Source organism: Haliotis rufescens, unplaced genomic scaffold, assembly GCF_023055435.1.
Source record: "Haliotis rufescens isolate VD_foot unplaced genomic scaffold, xgHalRufe1.0.p SCAF_13, whole genome shotgun sequence".
Classification (NCBI taxonomy): domain Eukaryota; kingdom Metazoa; phylum Mollusca; class Gastropoda; order Lepetellida; family Haliotidae; genus Haliotis; species Haliotis rufescens.
Window position 1 is genome coordinate 6,233,226 of NW_025963813.1, and position 19,159 is coordinate 6,252,384.

The 19,159-nt window shown below is 39.3% G+C and overlaps 1 protein-coding gene across 1 annotated transcript in view; it reads right to left on the reverse strand.

Annotated features, from left to right (window-relative positions):
• Positions 1 to 10,764: 10,764 nt before the first annotated feature.
• LOC124117174 (C3a anaphylatoxin chemotactic receptor-like) overlaps positions 10,765 to 19,159 on the reverse strand; it is a 78,407-nt gene continuing 70,012 nt past the window's right edge. Inside the window, exon 2 of the mRNA XM_046478928.2 lies at positions 10,765 to 12,999. Within this exon, the coding sequence (XP_046334884.1) occupies positions 11,666 to 12,999 (1,334 nt within the window). The 3' untranslated portion in view covers positions 10,765 to 11,665. The remainder of the gene's footprint in view (positions 13,000 to 19,159) is intronic.

A 19,159-nucleotide genomic window follows, 5' to 3' on the forward strand; every position in this document is an offset into this window, starting at 1 on the left:
AAAATGAAGTATTTAAAATCAAATACAAAACGCGTTGTTCAAACACGGTTGGAATATCTCCTACATAAAACACACTAAACACATCTGTTTATTGACGACACCAATTATCCCTTGTATAAAAGTACGTTACTGTAAAAAGACAGATAACCTGACTATTCAACAGTGTCTTGACTGTAACTTATGCCAATCAATATCCCGAAGGATCCGGTTTGGACTGTATTAGGAGCTATCGGGTTGCAGTTGGAGTAAATCTCGTAGAGCATTCGCTACAAATGGAGGCTCGAGGGAGATGCGAGACAATATTGTCACACGAGTACATGTTTGTTGGGATTCTGACGGAACTTCTCGCGACAAGTGTCTTTCAGAAGGCCTCGGGGGTATGACCTTGCTCAGCGTGATTGCAAAGAGTCGTCAAAACTGACTTTCAGCTGTGATGTGAAGCACAATAAACTAGACAGAATTGGTAATGAAATACTCTGAACATTGTATGTCCGATTTTTAAACATAATATTCCGTCAAATTTGAGGTAAAAATAGTTTTAAACACACACCGAGAAGCATGACCTGAATATGCTATTAATAAACATTTTTTAAAAACTGGTATCACCAAGGTTCGTAATTGCGTTTGCCACTCAGACAAAACGTGAATTTGAAACTCGATTAAGGGTAGAATATTATGGCCTTGTGGTCTTAGGTGCAGCCGGGCAGAGTTAGTTCAGATGGATATCATTGGAATGAAACCTGCATTCATAACTGTTATCCCGAATACATTTCCATCTTATAAAATCACATCTTAATGGTATTCCACACTATTGATTTTTGCATTATCCACGATTTTCGGATTCTGGCAGGCAAAAGATTCACGATAGTGTTTCTTAATGGCATATGATATTTTCACAACGCTTTTAAATCAACTCCAAATCACCACATTTATCAACAACAAAAGCGATATTATTATGTAAACATGATAAGAGACAAACTTTAGAAAACTTACGTTAATCTCCCTGCGTCTTCTATTTCCTGCGGATCGCTGGTGACATTTCAATGACAAAAAAATAGTTTGTTGGAAATCACTCAACACGTTAATCCATAATCGGAATAGGAGTATAGCATCTTTGTCCCTGGTGACCGAAGCTTACAGTCAGCTTCCAGGTCAGCAGGCGGATTTGTCAGCCTGTAGCGCCGTGAAGGAGTCGGTTGACATAGCGGAAGAAAAATAGCAAAACTCATGACCTAAGCTTAAATGAATATTTGTGAACTGGGACTAGCTCTATTGTGTCAGGTTGTCGTAGCTTTAGCTGTTTATAAATAGCAGTATACAGTATAAATGAACTTTACAACTTACATTTGGGACACCACGTGAAATTGATTTTTGTTTGTTTGTTGTTTAGCGACGCAATCAGAAAAAAATGCAACCATATGACATTTAAAGGCGTGGCCGTGCTACACTTTCTGATGATTAAATTGGTAACCTAACATTCATTAATATCACAGTCTTCTGTTAATCCTAACTTGTCTATCTCGATATTGACAATAAATCATATATAACGTACATCTCACTCATTTCACTCTCACTTTCTCAAACACTCAACCATCCATCCACTCTTTGTCACCACCTCGCTCACCTTCTAACCCAACACACTCACTCACTCACCCACTCAGTAACTCAGTCTTCAACCCAGATATTTTTTACATTAAAACTATAAGCCTGAATACTTTTATTTTAAGAACGGATAATTTCTTTTTGTTGTTGTTGTTGTTGTTCGTGGTGAGAGGGAGAAGTCTGATTCAATTTAGTAATATGGGAATCGATGCCCGACATCGCCATGATACCGACCAAAAGCACCAATTAATACATTACAGAAATGTGTCATCTTTCATCTACAAAGGACCTTTTAACCAAATGAACATATGTTGTCGTTCAAAGGATTCGCTAAACATTAGTTTAAGTCCGTTTTTGATCTCGAAGTTGTTAAGTATTACTTGCTGGATAACATGACACGTTGCGTCGCGTAGGGAGGAATTCAGTGTATTTCATTGAAGTTAGTCCAATACTCCAGGAACCCATTATACATTGTGGGATGCTCTGGTACTATTACACTTGTTGATCTAATGTCGCCTAGTTGGTCGTCTAAAAAAGATTAGACGAATTCCACTCGTGCCCGTCTTCTGTTATTTTAGTACGCCTCTCCGTAGTCTCATGATATACTGAACCGCAAAAGAAACGCCACCATGGATAGATATATGAGAAACCTTACTTGTCCAAACACTGTAAACATACTTTGAGACATATTAAAAAGATGAAACTCGGCAAAACTGATCATCAAGGTTGAAATAAAAGTGTCAAATGTTCTTAAAGTGATACACAACACTAGTCTCTGAGAAAATGGCATCACAAGTCAGTTTCTCGTGTGTCCTCCATGTTCATTGATGACTGCCGTGCAATGTCGATACATGGAATGGATGAGGCGGTTGATTAAGACCATAGGCACTTGAGCCTACACTCTGAGGAACGCCTGACGCAGTTCAGCTGCAGTTGGTCGGACGTCATTCAGCCGCCTTTGAATCTCGTCCCACAGGTGATCAATGGGATTTAAATCGGGACTGAGGGTAGTCCACTGCATGGTTATGATGCCATTCTGCTTGACGAAGTCTCTTGTTGCCCTCACAGTGTGGGCACAGGCGTTATCATTCTGAAACTCGTGGTTGCGGCGACGTGCCAATGAGGTATGGCGTATGGTCTCAAGACTTGATCAATGTACCGAGCTGCTGTGACACCATTGCCTCTCCCTGGACCTATGTTCTGGAAGACCACGGGGCCGACCCTATGTTCAAGACCAATTCCACCCCACGAGTCTCTCTCAACTTCACAAGCATCCGAATAACGTTCCCCACGGCGTCGCCAGACTCTCTCTCTCTGTCTCTCTCTTTCATCTGCTGTTGAGATACAGTAACGGCTCTTGTCTGAGATGAGGACTCTCTCCACTGCTGGTGGCGCCAATGCTGGTGCTGTTTTGCCCACTGAAGACGGCCCCGGCGATGACGTAGTGTCAGAATGGGTCCTCGGTGTGGCCTGTGACAGTGGAGTTGTCTGCTCGTCAATCGTCGACGCTCTGTGTCCGCACTAATGTGTCGCTGGTGTGTCACCATGGTCTGTCGAGCAGTTTCAGCAGCAGTAACAAAGCGATCTTGAAGATGTTGCAGCACAATCTGACGTCGGGTGGTGACCCTTGGTCTTCTACTACGTGGTCGGTCATCTGTAGTGTTGGTGATCTGGTAACGTTGCTGTAGCCTGTATATGGTCCTGACATGGACTTAAAATGCATTGGCGACTTGCCGGGCGGTTTGCCGGGCGGTTTGCCCAGCTTGCAATCGTCCAAGGGCTTGGTGTCGCTGATTTCTTGTCAATCTTGGCATGTGGTAGCAATTCAATTACGAATGAATGTTATCCGATCTGGATGGATTTTTATAGGGCACGAAATGGGGGAACGCATGTGCATTTCAATTTGCACGGAACTCACGTGAATCGGGTTACCATGACCGTTGCCGTGATGCGTTTGGGCGATCGGTTTTATCGTCATCTGCTTTGTTTTTTATCATCAAATTTCATTTTCCCGGACAAGGTAATGTTAAATTTTAGAAACTTTGACGAAAATTACCCAGATATTTAAATGACAATTTTTCATGCAATGTTACTTGGGGTGACGTTTCTTTTGCGGTTCAGTATAGTACAGATTGTGTCATTGCCCATCAACAAGATACGTTACTTGTCGCAAGGTGCAACCCTACTGTGGGGCGGTATCCAATTCATTTAATAAACAGCCAAAAGGCAAAAGCCATGAAAATCTCTTTAACCTTTTACTACAATCTTAGTTGAGACTGTTGATGGCAATAAGACGCTTGTTGGGCTCCCTGTTGTACTGTTAGAGCAGGGACGACGAGAAGATGTTTAAAAATGGCTCAGATGAACAATAATTACGACTTTTCTTAAGTCAGTTTGAAACCTAATGCCCAAGTCTGTCTCACGATCCCTGAACCATATATTTTTTCTTTCGCCCAGCTCTTACTAAAACAAATGTAGATTATGGCAAGGTTCATATGTTCTTGTCTGAATCTCTCACATCGCTTTGGATCCTTTTCAAAAATTAAAATGTAGTTGCTTGTTCCTTTCAAAATTATATATTTTCTGAGACTACCTTATGCCCTGGTAATAAACGAGTGAAAATATAACATACCGTCATAGGTCACTGTCCTGGGAAATGTGAGTCAGTAGAGTACTCAAATTTCTGTACATATAGTGATCTCGGTGTTGCAGAAGATGATTAACATCTGATGTAATATAATGTTATATTATGAGTGTTGCGTGATGTATTTAAACAGTAATATTATGACTATTTCGTAACGAATATATAATCTAACATTATGACTGTTGCGCGATGTGTTTAACTCCAACTTGACGATATATGATATACTATTATGACTGTTACATGATGTATTCACACAGTAATAACGCAACTACCACGTGACGAATATACTACATTACGCAGTGTATTTACACAGTAATATTATAATTAATACTACCATGACACCATGTCACGTGAAGTATATGTTAAGTAGTAGTTGACTGTTTTGTGATGTATTTCAATATAATATTGGAACTGTTACATGACGAGTATATAATAAAATGTTATAACTGTTACGTGATGTATTCAAATATGAATACGAGTAAGGTACTTATAAATTAAGGTTTCAAATATTTCAAGGTAAACAAATATTGTTTCAGTCGATTACCGGTGATGCAAACCTCCATCCCACTTAATATAATTTTAAAAAAACGTCAACGCCAGAGCATAATACTGTTATATAAGATTAATCGATTATCTACTGAAACAGATTCCATTGATCACAAACGGCAAAATGTAGTGTAAACTATATGAATGTATCACTGGAAATCAGAAATGACACAAGGTGTTCGTGAAGAGGATAATCATGTTCCGTTCCACCGGTAGCACCCGCCGCAATATGCATAAAAATACAAGTGTTGCTGAACAACTGCACTCCAGTCATACAACGGTTGCTTGTGGACAATCAAATCCTGACCAGACAATCCAGCCATGATTAAGCAACACGATAGTGCGTTAACCGATTTTGTTAAAACTAAAACAATGTGTTTACTTTGAATTACGTCTGTTACGCACAAGTAACGCGAAACACATGCTAATTAATTCCTGATTTCGCTAGCACCAAAGCGTTTATCTTTTTCTCAGGAGAATGTAAATGGCATTAAAAAATTGCAGTATCAGTGACGACAGCTTGAAATTTTCGTTTCTGCACTTTTATATCTTATATCACTCGATAAAGGAACTATTAACTGTACATAAACGTTGCAGAAATAATGTAAAAAGTTGAATTTTATATATAATATTCCTTAGTTCATCAACGAATGGACATCAGAAAACCACTTGACTGCTCTGAAGGAGCAGGTAGGATAAGGGACGTTTTGCCCCACTTAAATTATACATGTTGGTAAAGACAACAGTGAAATATTGGTGTATGAAATTTATGAAACATTTTCAAATGTTTGACAACAAGCATGTTTGTCTTTCTAACAGGTGCAAGTTTGGAACTTCTGGTATGATCAGAAACATTTCAATGGCTTGTGTGATCACCTTTTTCGTTTTTTCCTTCGTGTAGTTTTCACCGCCTTTTGCTTCCTATGAAATCTGTTTCGAGGGATGATAGAGTCTGGTCTTTCCCTGGCGTTGACGTTCTGTGTGTAATTAAATGGGTGAGAAAGGCCGATAAATCCAACTTCAAGAGAAAACATAACTTTGTGACTCGAGATGCTTCAGTTACCAAGATGCTTTATGCTTGTTCCGTTGTTATCTACATCCCCCAATAACATTTTCTCGGGTCAATATATTTAAACAATTCTTTCTGAAAACACCAAAATCAACCTTTTCAATACTTTTTAGCCTTATCTGAAAATTTAGTGTTGTCTAAACATCCAAGTGTTGAAATGAACAAACTCTTGCTCTCCTCGATACGGATACATCTGAAAACTTTCCAAACAATTTCTAAATGTTTTCCTTATCGTTTCAATTAAACAGATCTGCGACCCACACGCGGGCCTTTTCACAACTCCCTTGTCCTTTTACGATCGAAACCGCGCGCTGCTTTTTGTTTACAGTTTATCGCCGCTATATCATAACTCTAAGCTGAAAATAGGCGGTCGGGTAGCCTAGTGGTTAAAGCGTTCGCTCGTCATGCCGAAGACCCGGGTTCGATTCCCGACAATGGTACAATGTGTGAAGCCCATTTCTGGTGTCCCCCGCCGTGATATTGCTGGAAAGCGGCGTTAAATCATATTCACTCACTCACTCATTAAGCTGAAAATGCAGCACATGTTTCTCCCGATCATGAGAAATACGGCGTGACGTATTAGCGCTATATTGTTAGTTTCAGTGTCTCTCCAGCACTGTACTTTCGTGCTCCCTCATTGCACAACTTTCAATATCTTTGTAGACCATGCAACATTGCGGCGACGGTAACATAAAATCTTTTTATCGGCACAGTTATTGGAATCGTTAACATTGAGAAGATTTTATTATAAGCAAACTACATCATATTTTAATATACAACAATCGAAGTAAACCTTTTCGCGAACACCCAGTGTCATCACTGATTTCAGTGATTCGTTCATGTCATTTTGACCGCTATTTTGCCTTTTACGCCCAATGTTTCGTCGGATAATCGAGAATGGTTAATCTCTTGAGCTGACGCTTAATATCATTAGCATCTATGACTATTCATATCGTGTTGTGCTGAGGCAGACAATCGTAGGAACACTGTCTAGGTAGACATTAATCCCAAGGAAATCAATTTCGAGAGGGGATTAATCATACTAAATCTTTACTTCATCTTTGGGTGACAATATATGGTCTGTGGCAAACGTAACCTTAGTATCTACAACTACTTCTACAACTATTTATACTTCTGCCTCATCTTCGCGGTGTGATTGTGTAGGTGTGATCGCTTTAGAAACCTTTATTTCTGTAGAACGTCAAACTGCTGAATAGAATATCTTCACCCGAAGTTCTGCTCGACGTTTGGTAGGGAATCTAGCTATAGCTTAATACAGTACGTTGTTATCCTTGTATTGGATGGTCAATAACTCTCTGACACATATATTAAACATGACCGATTGACAATTCGAATGTACTTGAAAAATGAAGAAGTCACCCTCTTGAAAGGCGTTTGCGAGTCTAAAAGCACTGGAGAACTCGATATATGTAGCCACTTCCATGCCGTTGTCAACAAGAGAAAGGGACATCCAGGTGTACCGATGGGTGTTTTTCGCCGGGCCAGACTTTCATTAAAATTTTATATTTTTGTTCATGAAGGGCATTTTTTCTATTCCCGCAAGTGGAAACGTTCGATTCCCAGAATAGATACGCAATACGAGTAACGAGGCCGTCAACGCGGAGTAAACCCCTTTCAACGATTCACAATGACTACATAGGTGTCATGATCCAATCAGGTTCGAACCCCACATTCGCCCCGATGATGATCCCTGCTTGTTTAGTACCAAACTCGAACCCATTGATTTAAACAAGGTGTCAAGTTGCTACGACTGCGTCACTCTGCGATGCAGTCCTTCAACATTATCTGACACGCCGGGATATAATTACAATTCTGTTCAAACACTCACAACTCTCATTTTGCAATGTGTTACAGCGATAGCGATCATGAGTATGATAGGGGCGACACTCAATGATACAATCGATATCTTCCTCCGGTCCCTCGTATGACCATTAACAGCTACTGGCATATTCTACTATACGTGGGGGTGGTATCCTAGTGGTTTACGCGTTTGTTTGTTACGCCGAAGACCCGGGTTTGATTCCCCACATAGGTACAATTTGTGAAACCCATTTCTGGTGTTCCACCTGCTGGAATATTGGAACAGCGGCGTTCCATTGGAACAATACCAACTCATTCATTCACTATTCTACATCTGTCCTAATTTGGTAGGCATCAAAACAATAAACACACATTATCAAATGATGAGAGAGACAACTGAAGACAGAATTACTGAAAAGCAGTGAACAGTATTTTAACTGACACCAAATTCAGTTAGAATAACGTGTCTGTATATTATCTACGAGATCGCCTATTCTTACTTCAGGCCACCTTAAATATTTCCTGTTTTAAATCAGTTTGAAAATATAGAAATTGAAAATATTAACGAGTGAGTTTGTTGAAATCGGCAATATTTCATCCGAATCGCGATGAGAACAAGTTTATCATTACTAAATATCTGTCAAAATGATAGGGCAAATATCACAGTTTAGGATAAAACAAAACAGATCAAATTTAAAACATCATTATACTACACCCTAGCCCGTAATACCTAAAGACGTTAAAAGATGGTACTTGTTGTTACCCTGTCTGGCGCTCGGCTTTAAGGGGCTAAAACAAGGACTGGTCGGCTTGGAGTCCGTATACTGTGTCTGAGTGGGGTATTCATGTTAAACTGCGGCATGGTATCGGCTGGCACTATAAATCGCATCAATCCGGACTAGTACGAGCAGCCACACACACACACACACACACACACACACACACACACACACACATACATGCATGCACGTCGCTATATAAGTGCAATCTAAACGTTAAACCACATTTCATCAAATATGGTGATAACCAACAAAAACGTATTTAACACCAGGATACATTGTTTAATACACAGAGGTGTCATCATACACCATTCCAAATAAGGGCCATGCTATATTGCTTACCTGCCCCAAACATGGATTATGTACAGCTATATACAACAACAATACTGACATAGCCCGTCCAGTATGTATAGCCACAAAAGTCCAGTCATGTACTTCAAGTAGGGGTCAGTCTGAATACATGACTGTCATTTCGCGTCACATCAGGCAAACTGGTTATCAATTTCAAAACATGATATACGAACAAATCAACAACATACATATGGTACAAGTTTGCATTTTGAATGTTTCGTATGTTGAGATACCACCATCAAATCTACAGAACACAAACTGAAATACAATGGTACGTGACATTCACCAGATATTCTTTAAAACGTGACTACACGAATGAAAACCTTCCAACTGAAAACCACGAATATTTATCGGTAAATGTACTAGTATTTACACTTTTAAAATTAAACGCATCTCCTATTTTGTACGTCACGTGAATCACACTGTGCAAATGAACAAAACAATTCCAAGAACCAGAAAAGCAATACATGAGCGTATACTTTCTTTGATCAGCAGTGTACATGTAGACTTTGTTGAATTTGGGTAAACATAATGTTGTTTCTCAAATGAATTGATGTTTTAACGAACACAAACTGAAAAAAATAAAATGATATTATCCCATTACCTGTTGATAGATACTAGGTAACACATGTATTTTAACATAAAAAAGTATTTATGATGACACATTCAGTTATATAATGAGTTATGATCAAACGTCTATGGAACATTAACAGCTGTTTTAACACGTCATATGCACGTATATTTGTCAGTAATTAAAAGGCAATAGGACTTCAAAGGTAATATATTTACAGGAATACTTTCTGATATATACGACAATACTATCACGGTACAGGCGTTACACATTCCTATTTACACAAATGATGCCAGGGGATACACACATGGGTTCAAAGTGTACTGCATAAGTCAACTGTAAGGACATAGAGCACACTTCAATCCCCACTAATGTTAAGCTCATAGAACTGGTGACATAGTAATGGGGTACGAAAACGTATACTAATATAAAATATATGATACGCTTCACTTTATGACAATTGAGTCTGTCTAAGACTAGAACATACTATATGCATTTGAAGTAAGTCACACAGCACAAAACGATGTTCAAACAACCATCCACCAAATACCAAACAATTCAGGTGATATAACGTCTTATGATGATGCATGTATCACTTTTGCCTATAAATGAACATCTAATTAGTGTATAGCTGTATATGAAAAAAAAGTTTTGTTTGAGACATGTGAACTGGAGACGTGGTGAATCTGGTGCGGCAAGTGGGAGTATTGCATCAGTAAGGTCAATATGTGATCGGCACGTGAACCAGGCTGTCAGCGTTTAAACTGTGATGAACACAGAGATATTTCTGTAGGTCGTCATTCAACACACTGCTGCGACAAGGAAGTATTCATCATACATGCATTGTCATAGATTGCACCGTCAAGGTAATAATCATCAATGCATGCACTGAAACACTCTTCTCCACCAAGTTAATATTCATCTAATGCATGCATTGACATATAATACACCGTCAAATTTTACAGCATCCTGTTTACCCGCAAAATCCTCGCATCCATCGTCTTTGGAGAAAAACGTCATCCTATAGCACAGCCCCTCTGGGGGACGTCACAGCTGCCGCATAGAGAAGGGAATGAGTTTTACAGGTAATGACAACCACGTGGATTAAGTAAAATTAACCTTTGATCGACCATGGTCATCTCGGCGATGCTGAATGTGGTTGAATACATGCGTACAGTTGTAATAGGCCAAGGCGGAGCGCTCAGATACCGTTTCATCAAATCTAAAGCTCTTCAGCACAATGTTAGATCAGCTTTGTAACATAAGCCAGTGTCACTGTGCAATTTACAAAACAGAATCGGCTCTTGAATATCATGCCAGATGATGTCTGCTGTAAAGTAGTTCCGGTGGGATGGATGACCAGCTTGGAATAAAGGGTATACAATTGTCTAAACATATAATCGCACATCTGTTCTCGATCTGTTTGACCCGTTGTTGCATTCGTTAGTGTACTTGTATGACCATTCTTGATGACAAAACAGGTTTATCTGTCCTGTGCAAATCAAAACATTTGTCAACTCCTTTGGAGCTGTGTAGAGAAAAGCCTTGCTCGTCATTTCCACATACGAGGCTGCGAATATCTTAAACGCTCATTAAATTTGTTATCTTCTCTTCGAGATGCCGATGTTTTTTTTGAACATTCATATGTCACACCTGTATTCGCCAGGACATGTATTCATTTGTTTCAATTCAATTCTTTGAATATAGTTCATGTCCTACCAGGCTCTAAACAATAATTCACATCCTCACTGCGAAGTAGATATTTGATGCAATCCATTGTCCATTATTCAATTCACATAGCTATTTCCGCCACAAGTTAATTTCAATTCACAAGTCAATACAGTTTCAATTACCACTGACAAATCAAATGCTTTGCGCACACGTTCTCCCACTCTTTGGGTATTTACAATCGACAAATTCCATAATCACACTATGATATCAAGTTACCAGTTTCATACACTATCACTAGTGATCCGATTCTAGTAAACACGACCTTCGACATTGAGGGTAGGATGACGGTAGCCACATGGTTGACACTCCGTAACAATTAAACCAAGGGTTTGAATGCAAGGCTGTAAAATGTGTTTCATTGTCAGTGTCCCACTAAATCTTGAAGATCTTGTTTCATTGTTCTCTCATTCACACAGAAAGATGCTGAGTGTTGTCAGTGTGTTCTGTAAGCTTGGATCCTTGGTCACCACGCACATGTAGGTTAAGATCACCACGCACAGAAAGGTCAAGGACACCAACTTCGCTGCTGGTTTATTGCTTGGAGATGAATGTTAACAACTAAATATTTTATGAATGTTATCTTTGAAAATGTGATTCATGAAGGCATAAATGAAAGGATTGGCAACGTTGTACACAAAATAAGAATAAAAAACAACGATGACGGTAGGAACAATACGGTACGTCATCAACCAGGCTGGCAGGAAAGCAACGATAAACACGACTGTTACTGCAAACAACATTAAAGCTGTTTTGATATTCGCCGCTCTTGTTTCCTCACGTAACCTTTCTGCTTCATAATGCCTCCCCGAATTCCTGTTCCCGGAAGCGTTTCGACCACGATCCTTTGTCATCTGTTCGTTGTCCCCATTTTGTTTTTCCTCATCGTGCCCATTTAGAAGAGTAAGGCGCGTAGCTTCGTATCCATTCTCTCCGTTGATGTACGTGCACATTGTCAACTTCTGCTGCAACTTCCTCGACCGACGTGACGTGATGAACTTGTAGATCATGCCGTACAGGACGCCGACGATAACCAAGCAGAAGAGGTACAAAGAGGAGTACACCTTTTGGTAGATGTTCACAAAACCAAAACTGAGGATTTCCTGCGTTGGCTGACAAATGCCGATATACATGTTCATGGTCGTGTACGGTCCTCGGAAGCCACTTTCCCTTATCACAGCCCTCCGGGTTATATTGTGCACAGACATGTATTGAAACACTCGACTCATCAGAAGCTTGTTGATGTCATTTTCTTTCGGGGACTCGTCAGCCATTGGTCGCATGCTGAATATTCTGGGTTCCGTTATGGATGGTATGGTTGAGTTCTCATCCAAGTCTGGGGAACTGTAGTCTGGTATCACGATGCGTTGATAGACGCCGAACGCTAAAGCTGTAACAATCCCAAGCGTACAGGCAAACAAGGTCAAACAGCCGATTACAATTTTGGTTCTCTTTGGAGTAAGAATCGTCTTCAGCGGATGACAGATGCAGAAGTAACGGTCGAACGCTATTGCCACCATTATGAATGCCGAAAGTGGGATCTCCGACGTGATCAAGAACTGGTACAGTTTGCACAGGAAGTCGTACCGGATGTCGTAACGAAGGTATTCCACGACAATCGTAAATGGGATTATTACCATGCATGCGAACAGGTCAATAACAGCAAGCGTAATGATGAACACGTGAGCCGTGGTCTTTTCACGGATTTTCTGAAACACGAATATAACGAGGCCGTTGCCGACGGAGCCAACAATGGTGAAGACGGAGAGAATAACAATGAGGGAGACCATCTCCCCCGTGAGGGGACGATACAGCGTGTCCATGTTCCACCTTTGGCTCAGGTCGGAGAGGGTCTCATTCGGCTTCAGTCGGAAATACATCATGCAGCCTGAAATGACAGAACAAGATGTCAGTTTCACTTCCCTGAGCTGTTCTTATTATTGAACTTGTTATTTAGCACGAAAATAGCTACATTCAGTTGGACCTAATCCGTACATTGGCTAAATTAGTCCATTATGTAAGTAGATTGATTATTGGATACAGCAACATGGCAATTTCAGATGAAGAGATTAGTTTGCTTTTAATCAGTCGTACGGACAATATAAGACTGTCCTCTAAAATCAATGGAGATATCAAGCATTCAAGGGTTCCAAACAAATCACAGCAGTTTTCTACCGAATGCATTCACAATACTAGGGATGCTTTTTAGAATTCCTCAACAGAAATAGATGACAAGGCTGAGTGGTCATCCAGCACTGTCACACTGTCGTGAGAGAGGGGACTCGGTGCTTTGTGTGGAGTGGTAAACAACAACATCTTACTAAAATTAAAGGCAGACTGTGATTTGTTTAGGGAAATATTTTGTTTCAATCAGCGCTTCAAGTCTTACAACATCTTTTTTCTCTGAAAGAAGGTGCTGTCATTTTACTCAAAACACATTATTATTCATAGCATCCAAGATGTCCAGCGAACTATTTGTGTCGTATTTTGTTAATTGTATCTGGTGTAACAACAAGGTTTGCCATTGTGTTACGAACACCACATAGCGTGTTGGTGTATATTTTATGAAACCCATAGAAAGGTGTCTTATAACATTCAAGTCTCTTGATACTATTGACTGTGCAGCGCAGCATCAATATTATCTAATGATATTGGATTTTATCTTATGATGCGTGAACAGTTTGACATGAATGATTACGATGCACCGCTAGTTCCACCGACCGTTGCACCCCTGATGCACTGCAGCCCCAACAGGTAGTCAGCAATGTCCTGAGCTTCATGTAAGCTATTTGATGGTTGGTTGGTTGGTTTGTTGTTTAACGCCGCACTCAGCAATATTCCAGCTATATGACGGCGGTCTGTAAATAATTGAGTCTGGACCAGACAATCCAGTGATTAATATAATGAGCATCGATCCACGCAATTGGGATCGATGACTCGTACGTCGCCTTTTACGACAAGCATAGTCGCCTTTTACGGCAAGTATGGGTTGCTGACAATCTCACTAAAAACAGATCTTATTTCTCGCTACCGCTGAACAAAGATCTGAGGACATCCCATTAGGGATCACGTCAGAACGACCTTTCATCCGACCAATCAGAGCGTCGCTTACCAGATCATGAAAGTGACAGTCGGAATGTGATTTCTAATCATGCAGCCTCGAAAACGTTAAAACGGGGTATTCCGAACGATAGTTACGGGATTAACGACTAAATCTATACAATCTAGACCATATATTAGCCATTCAAGAACGTTCTTATGTTCAGGTTTGAAATTTTTAAGCGAGAAATTGTCAAAAAATGTTTCGAAGCGTAGTCGCCAATTTGGAATTAGTGCCGTAAAGCACGAGAAAGCTGCCTTCTGATTGGCTAATGTCGACTTCTTGTCAGTAATTCCATTGGTCGGTCAGAGTTTGCGAAATGTCGGTCTGACGTGGGATGTCCTCAGATCTTTGTTTAGCGGCAGCGAGAACTAAGATCTGATTTTAATGAGATTTGGGTTGCTGAAGCCCTATTCTACTCCGGAATCTTCACGGGTCGTAAGCTATTCGAAGTGGAGGCACATGTACATGCGAGCTATTAAAAATACACCAAAGACCTGTCCCGAGCATATGAATTCAAGTAGAAGCATATCTTGGCTACCAAAAGCACATGTAAGCTTCTTGGAGATTTCGTATATAATAAGTGTAATATATGTAATAAACTTTCCGGAACCTGATGCAAGCAGTTAAAAAGGCTTCGCTAAATTTCCGACATACTAGTCCGCCCCAAAACTATTTAATTGTGAAAAATGCGGACAACCCGTATGACATTTACACATAAACTTTAGAGCAAAAGAAGGTAAACACTTCAGTTGGATTTGGCCAAATTAATAACAAACGTTATCAAAACGTTACAAGGCTAAAACAGTCGCAGAAACGGTACGAACTAAAGGTCCAAAACACAATTACTGATACCGCATCAAATATTTCACTGTCCAATAACCATTTCTTGTTTGTTTCATTTTAGCCATCATCCGACATGGGTGTATATAATTATACTTTCTTTTACCCCAGAGTATATATCAGTACCATTACATAAATGTAATACAAGCACATCGATAAGTATACAGAGAAGGATTTTGAACTGGCAAGATCTTTGTGAAATTTCATATTTATATCTACAACGATGAAGCTCTTAGTTGTATATAAATGTGACTTTTAGAGTTGTTATTTATTGCCTTGAAAAATAAAATATAAACATCTGAAGTTGATTTTGATGGATGGAAACTTGCTTATATTTTAAACCCCATCCCCCATTCCCAAGCACAAAAACAAAAACAAACCAATAAAATAAATAAAATAAATAAACAAATAAACAAAAAAATTAAAAAGTAAGTGAGAATGTTAGGCAACGTGGAATTATTGTACTGCTCCCTTATACGAGGACAAGGATAACCAAAACAATTATACATATAGCAAGTCTGGGGTAGCTCTCCATTTTGCCCATTTTGAAATTCAAGGGCACCTGACCGGCATCTCGCCTACCTGTATCCACCACGACTCCACTGTGCAATGCTAGGTTCCTAGACGAGATGATAGTCACTGTACCACCTCAAACACAGGTACACATTCAGTGCTATATTATTCATCATGGAGTGAGAGAGTGAGTATAGCTTTACGCCACTTTTAGCAATATTCCAGGAATATCATGGCGGGGGACACATTGTACCCATGTGGGGAATAGAACCCGGGTCTTCGGCGTAACGAGCGAACGCTTTAACCACTATAGGCTACTTAGCCGCCCCTATTCATCATGGAGGCTGTTTATACTTAACAATTCCCTGCGTTTTGCCTTCACATACTATTGTGATATGAATAGCTCAAACCCAAGTCCTTGCGGTACAAAGGTTTTAATGATACCGTGGAATGCATTGATTGCCTAGACAACCGTGCACTTTACACCCATTATTGACCCAATGGGAGGAAATAATCACTTCACGCTTTTTCTTTTGTTTTGACGAATATGAATAGTTTCCATTTATACCGTGATGTTAATTTAATATGTTGTTAATGATGTTGGATTACGGGGATAAAACACGCACTGGTCGGCCCGGAGTTAGTATGCTGTGTCTGAATGGCGTATCCATATTAAACTGCGGCATGGTGTATACGTTGGCTAGCACTATATAACCGGCATTAGTCGGGACTTGTAACTATGAGCAGACATTGTAGCAAATGTTTGCATGGACTGTAAATAAAAGATGAGGTGTGCCGGTTACATTGGTATTGCAGTTGAAAATAATACAGATGTAATATTCAGTAAATATTGAATACTGTGACATTTAATGCAAACAAGTCAAAGGTCATAAAAGATATTTTATATGTCGAGTGAAATATCATGTTGTGTCATCGACACTCGATTTATTTTATTTTTTCGTTACAAATGTGACACCTTAAAACATAAATTCTCCCTACCTAACACACAGGGACGGTTCACCACCCCTTGTATTTGCGACTAAAATAGTAGTTTCGTGTTTGCAAAATCTTAAAAAAATACAAACATTATTTAGGGGCACAAAAATTCTGTATCATATATATTCATAATTATGATAATATACAAAATCAATTATAACAAAAAACTCAACTTGAAAACTTCCGAACCGCTGTTGGAAACGAAAGAATACACGCTAGTCAAGTAACAAAAATGGCGCTTTGCGAAACGAACAATCTCGGTTGACGAGTTAAGGGAGAAACTTACAGTGTATAACGAAACATTTTCAAGAGAATAACAAACACCCTGAAGTGATATTAACTCCATAAATTGTCATATGTCATTATTTTGCCTTGCCAATGTGGAACTAACGTGAAGAAAGCCAACAGTTTGTGTACGGGCGAGACACGTACAATAAAGGTAGACAATTTGAGGGGAGGTCACTCTTGTATGACAATAGTTCCGTTAAAGTGTTATGTTTACAGCAGTAAAATATCAAGTGTTATGTCCACTGCAATAAATAAATATCACTTTTCTCAACTTAAAAAAACTCCGTCTTTAAGACATTTAAGCATATTATAAAAGTCGTTATTCTATGTGTGGATCCTGATTTGCAAGCTAGCGATCCGGAATACTTTTTAATCAGGAATATATCGTTTTTTCGACGAGACGTCGGAACACGCACAACTATTCACAGATGATCAGAATTGAATATTCACTTGAAGAACATTTCATAGGGATGGATACAAAAGGTTATGACTTTTAAGTGATTCGTCCAACGACGAATTTGGTGTCCATTGTAATGCAGGTTTTGATTCAATTTGGCTCATAAATTGTGCTGACAAAGTAGAATCGCAAAAGTAAATGATATGTGCATTGTATTTAAAAACACATACTAAAACACGCTTTGAGATACCTATAATACACAGGAATACAACAATGATAACAACCATAAAACATGAAATATTAAAGGAAAACGTATTGCAATAACAACCATATTAAAACCGAATAATGGTAGGGATTAAATATTTTGGGGATCCGTTTGTTCTCAGATGTGGCATTAGATATCGCCGTCCGAGAAAATACAAATATACTGCGAATTCATATAAAATTTTATTCGAAAGATTAAGAACGCTAGTGTGAAAAAGGAAGGATACATGATCAAACGGAATCCCGGGAATTGTACTCGTCATTAAAACAGTTTTGGTGAGTTAAGATTTCTTTTTGATATTAAGAGAGCCCTTTCAACATTAAATGGAAACAGCAGAAATACTTTCAACAAAACAACGGTTGAATAAATATATACTATTTTCGCTTACATGAAAAGATCTTAATTTTTCTAAAAATATCATCCGTGTTGGCAGTCAACGTAAGCTTATTGTACATGATTGTCCCAAGGTATTTGTATTCAGTAACAATTTCCACGTTTTTTGCATTTTATCTCTTTTATTGCTTCTGAAACCAACAATACGTTCTTTTGTTTTATTCACATTTATCTGGAGATAATTGCCTTGATGCCAAGTAACAGAATAGACAGTGTGTGAAGATCACCGCAGTAAAGCAGATCAGAGACGTTTTTTTAACGTTGATGAAATCAAGGATTATAATTACTCCGCACGACTTTGGGATTCGAACCCAAAACCAGCGGTTTCTGGCACGACAAAGGAGAAACGCTACAAATCGAGTTGCGGCCCCTTACACCTCTCATCCGTCCGCACCCCGGTGATACAGGTGAAAGATAACACAGGTGCTCCGTAAGTGAACAGTTCAAGGGATACAAATCATTATCTCACTTACCATGGACAATTCTTGAATTTTATTGGTAAATGGGGTTTTGAAAAGTTTCCTTCTTCCCCTCCACAGCAATGTAGAACTGGAAATAACATACCCGGCAACAAATAAAAACTGCGTGTTGCAAAAAAGTCGTATTGCAAAGATCGACAACTTGTTTAAGATGGAAGCACTGCACGTCACTGTTATGTAGAATCGTGGGGTGAAAAAAATCTTAACATTTATCCTATACCATCTTTGAATGTTCTCAAATATGCATAAAACCACATCTGAACGTGCCCTGAAATCTTTACAAAACGAATATCTGGGGTACAAAGTTTAGTCCGGATTAGATGAAAGTCCGGATAAGTGAGATTATGCTGATAAAGAAATAGAAAATAAGATTAAGTTGAAAGATATAAGATTTATCGAAGCAAATGTCGTCCGTTATTGACAGTCATCTGGATTAGAAAGAGTCCGGTTTTGACGGATTTCATAATATATACATGTAGCAGCTTCCAGGGGACAAATAGTCCCAAGATAAATTAAGACACATAACCTGTCCTGGCAAAACAGATCAGCGATAACTCTGAACGTGACTTAGCCTAACGGACAACGGATTACATCTGTGTCGAGTTTAACCAGCATCTTACCTTGAATCACACGGAATGAGTTCGTCTATCCTTGGCAAGGGTCTAACTTCGCCCGAAAAAATGGTTCAAGTCAGGCATAAGAGATCACCATAAGCTAATTTCAGAGAGAAGCTGAACACACTCTACAGCTACGTCGTCGCTTGCCGTTTCTGTA